Raw genomic sequence first — 4,337 nt, 5'->3', positions numbered from 1 at the left:
CCCCCGGCCCAGACACCACTTTCGGCGGCCATCAAACGTTTTTGTCAAATTCAAACACGCGTGCGAATTAAAGAGCTGTAGGCGGATTGAATCCGCACTGTATATAATAATAATAATAATAATATTACATTATTTTATTGTCGACGACAGCCGTCCGAGGGGGAGTGAGGCTCGCGGGGCCCCGAAATAAATATTATATAATACCACGCGAGCACCACTCGACGCGACGATTGTGTCACGACGACTGTGCAGACGATAATAATACTCATAGTTATCGTTCGCGGTTCTCCGGACGTCTCCTCGTTGACGATGTATTATATTATGTTATTATTATTGTTACCGCTATGGTTTATAGCGTTTTGGGGCGGCTCGGAGGGTAGGTATATACCATGGTTCCGTGGTGGGAAACGCACTGCGACCACGGGGCGGCAGCTGACTACGCCATTACGGCGCGGACGGATCCGATCGCGACACGACAACTGCACGACGGCGACGCTCCGCTCCGCCGTCACGCGATTTGGTTCCGGTATTTTATGTGCCGGAACAGATTTTAATTATTATGAACGAACGGGGGCCCGCCCGATAAAGGTCAATCGCGACGTGTTCAACGACGTGTGTGCCGCGTGTGTGTGTGTGTGTGTGTGTGTGTGTGTGTGTATGTGTGTGTGTGTGTGTGCGTGTGTGCACGCCTGTGTATCGAAATCGTATATTATACATTCCCAAAAAAATGAGACGTTTGCGGAATGAGCCAAGTCGGCCGGAAGTAACGGGTCGATAACGCGTGTTTCGATAGTCGGAGGCGATATGCGTGTAATTCGGTCGCTGTGTAAGTTAAGCACCGCGGAGAACAAAATGATATAATCCCGAGCTGGTGTGACGTGAACATTAATTTACGATTTTAATGCGATTCGGTCGGGTGTAATAATATAATATATTATCATACACCTGCGGCCTGATCTCGGAGTGCGAGTATGCATTAAAAAAAAAAAAAAAAATACTTAATGGACTTTAATTACCGGCGATCAAACGTTGTTTAATTAATGGCGGGGTGCGCGACGATCGGATCGACAAAAAATTAATTATATAATATGCATGATAAATATATATTTTAAATTAACGAGATGGAGCGCGGGTGCTCCGATTTGCCCAAAGTCTCGTGTTCTTTTTTTTCATCGGACTGCCGCATTGCTCCGACAATGCCGGAAACGTATTATATAATATATTATTATGGTATTAAAAGGAAAAAATTGTCAATGAGCTCTTATACATACACTCGAAACTTTTGAAACAATATTGAATCGATTAAATCGTTAAAGTTTCGGCTTTTACGTGTACATTTTTTCCCCTCGGGGCGTTTGCTCTTTGATTAATGATGCCATCACGCCGCACACAATGCAGACGTGTACTTAAAACCGTATTCTATAATAAGAACGGGGACTACTACTGAAGATGACCGATCATTTGAAGTTTCGTCTGTTTCTAACGTGCACTCGGTCAAGATGTTTTTACGGTTTTCTATTCTTGTGTAATATTCTGTTGTTTGCACTTACTGAAAGTTCAATGTTCTCGATAAGATTAAAATAACGTTTTGCTCTTGAACATCAAATAATAAGCGCATGTACCCAATAATTTAATACGATGGCTACGTTTTAATTCGGCGCAGTAACAACACCCACACTATAGACTAATGAAATATAATACGCATTATGCGTAATTGATATTTTTATACATGTGATATATTGTGTTATCTCTTTACACGCGCAAATGGTTTGTAATTAAATCAACCAATATTTCACTTTTGGGCGGCCTACACTTAAAAATGTTCTTTTTGTCCTCTGATAAAAATAAAACACAACCGAAACGTTTAACGACGGCAATACGATTTGATCAGACTAGTCATTATACGTACTTACAACTTCATCAGTTGACGTATTTGATTGATCGACAAAACGTTAACAATAATAATATTATATGAAGCATTTTTTTAGATCCTGCTGTCGTGTTATACCATATATAATATATCAGGTGCCATCAAATGGTGGTCAGCGGACAAGATATTTTTCTAATCAAGACAAGACAAGACAAGAAATTTGATTTTTAGAATCATTATTATTTACGGTGAATTACCAAATAGATGTTCATTAGGTAGTTTTCATCTTAGTTATTGACTTTGTCTTTGCCTTCTTTCAATGATACTGTAAACTGGATTTTGATGCATCTAATTCTACTATACCCCCTCCCCCCTCCCAAAAAAAAAATTCCCGAATTCCTAATGTCACCTCGCGAAAATACTGATAAATGATCCCATAATGGTTTTATTCATCGTATGATCGAATATATCTAAGTGGCTGGTTTAAGTACTTACATGTGACGACCAGGTTGGCTTTTCTGCTGACGGCCTCGCCGAAAGCGTTGTGGGCGATGCACCAGTACGTACCGGAGTCCGAGTCGCGCTTGCCCTGCGACGCCTCCAGGAACAACAGTGACCCATCCGGCAACAGGGCCTTGCGGACGCTGGTTGCTACGTCCACGGGACGTCCGTCCCGGTACCACCGGACTTCCGGTTGCGGCTGACCATCGGACTTGCAGTTGAGCGTGGCCGGCTCGTGCAGACCGACCGACATGTCGGTGGGATGTTCGACGATCCGAGGTGCCCGTCCGCACAGGACGTCTGCGAACAAACAAGGAATAAAACAACGGTTAACATATTTTGTGTGCAATAATTATTCTGCGGTGCGTGTGGCGATAATTTTTAAATATTATTAGATATTCGTACGACACCGTTATCGTTACGTCCGTATAGTGTTATAACGCGCACATGCGACACACGTTATTGGCAAAGTTTAACCGCTTCAGAACCGCCGCAGCTTCCGCGGATGTCCTACGGAAGAGAAAAAAATATCGCGGAAAACAGCATCATCCTCGAGTGGTAAAATCAATAGCGAAAACTCTCGACGGCGGGTGCGAGCGCCTATATAGCAGTTGTTGTGCTGCCGTGAATGTTAATACGCAGCGAAGAGCATAATATAATAATAATATGTTATGTGCACACTATTATATTATTTAGAACGAGAATCGCCCCGCGTTTATATGTATAATAATAATAATAATACATGTTTGAAAGTTCGACGACGACTCGTGAGGTGGAAATCATCATCAGCACCCCTCTGACGAGAACTGGACGAGTCGGCGGGTGTGCATGAGCTGTGCAATATCCGTTTGCTTTATTTCAATAACATTTACATTATAATATTATATTACTAATGACGCCGGAGTGGTGAATTTCGGGTGAAAAAAAAAATAAAAATAGTTAAAAGGTCCGTTTATGACAGTCGACTACTCGGTGAACTGTGTGTGTGTATGCGGCGTAAAAAACGTACCATCATTATAATATCGTGATATAATATTTTAATACATTGTTTATTATTCCGATTAAAAATAACCTCGGCGGCGACGAGCAGATCGCGCGGCACACGCACGAGTGTGTTGACACTGTGACGTTCGTATGATGCGCACGTGGAGACACTTGTAAAAACAAAAATCGTGAAAACATTTTTGTTCTGGCGTTTATTTTTTATTTTTTTAATTTACGCGGCGAACGCAATAATAATAATAATATTCGCCGAATCAGAAGGGTGCGTTGGCGGACAGTGGTTGTGGTGGGTGGGCATGGGTGGGCGTTCGTGTTTTGCTCCGCCGCCGGTCAAGTGGCGATATCATGTATGCGTGCATACGGACAGAGTGGCGCTCGCACGTTATACAGGTCTGAACACGAAACATATATATATATATAATATACTCCAAACATCGTATATATATAATATATATATATATGTATATGTATATCATATTTATTTATTTATTTGTATACATAATACGCGCTTCCGAAGCTCATCTCTGCCGCAGTGCAGCCGGCGGGCGCGTTTTAAATTAACATCTCTCCCCCCGCATCGCCGGCGGCTTTCATTGTCGTCGCAGTCATCACTACTATTATTATTATTATTATTATTATTATTATTATTATTATTATTATTATGCCGTGCAGTGTGTTGTACGCGTACGTGTTGTAGTGGATCACAGGCGTATCCGTGCCGTGCGCCCGTGTGTATACACAATACACATCATACACGTATAATATCATATCCCACTAGAACGTCTTTTGTCGGCGGTAGGGGAGGGTCGGCGTACGGAGGGATGAAAAGAAGAAAAAAAAAACGTCGCTGGATGGCGAGAGGTGAGGACTGACGACGACTGCGACGAGAGAACAGTGCGATTCGAAACGTCCCCGCGGCGATGGGGAACACATGAATTCGCAATCGCGGAAAGTTACATTATTA

General features: G+C 42.5%; 1 protein-coding gene across 1 annotated transcript in view; it reads right to left on the bottom strand.

The window, feature by feature from the left end:
• LOC111028790 (protein sax-3-like) overlaps window positions 1–4,337 on the bottom strand; it is a 75,219-nt gene that overhangs the window by 30,704 nt on the left and 40,178 nt on the right. Inside the window, exon 2 of the mRNA XM_022307546.1 lies at window positions 2,366–2,671. Coding sequence (XP_022163238.1) covers window positions 2,366–2,671 — 306 coding nt within the window. The remainder of the gene's footprint in view (window positions 1–2,365; window positions 2,672–4,337) is intronic.

Source organism: Myzus persicae, unplaced genomic scaffold, assembly GCF_001856785.1.
Source record: "Myzus persicae strain clone G006 unplaced genomic scaffold, MPER_G0061.0, whole genome shotgun sequence".
Taxonomy (NCBI): Eukaryota; Metazoa; Arthropoda; class Insecta; order Hemiptera; family Aphididae; genus Myzus; species Myzus persicae.
Note: the sequence above shows the minus strand (reverse complement) of the source record. Positions and strands in the feature narration are given on the sequence as shown.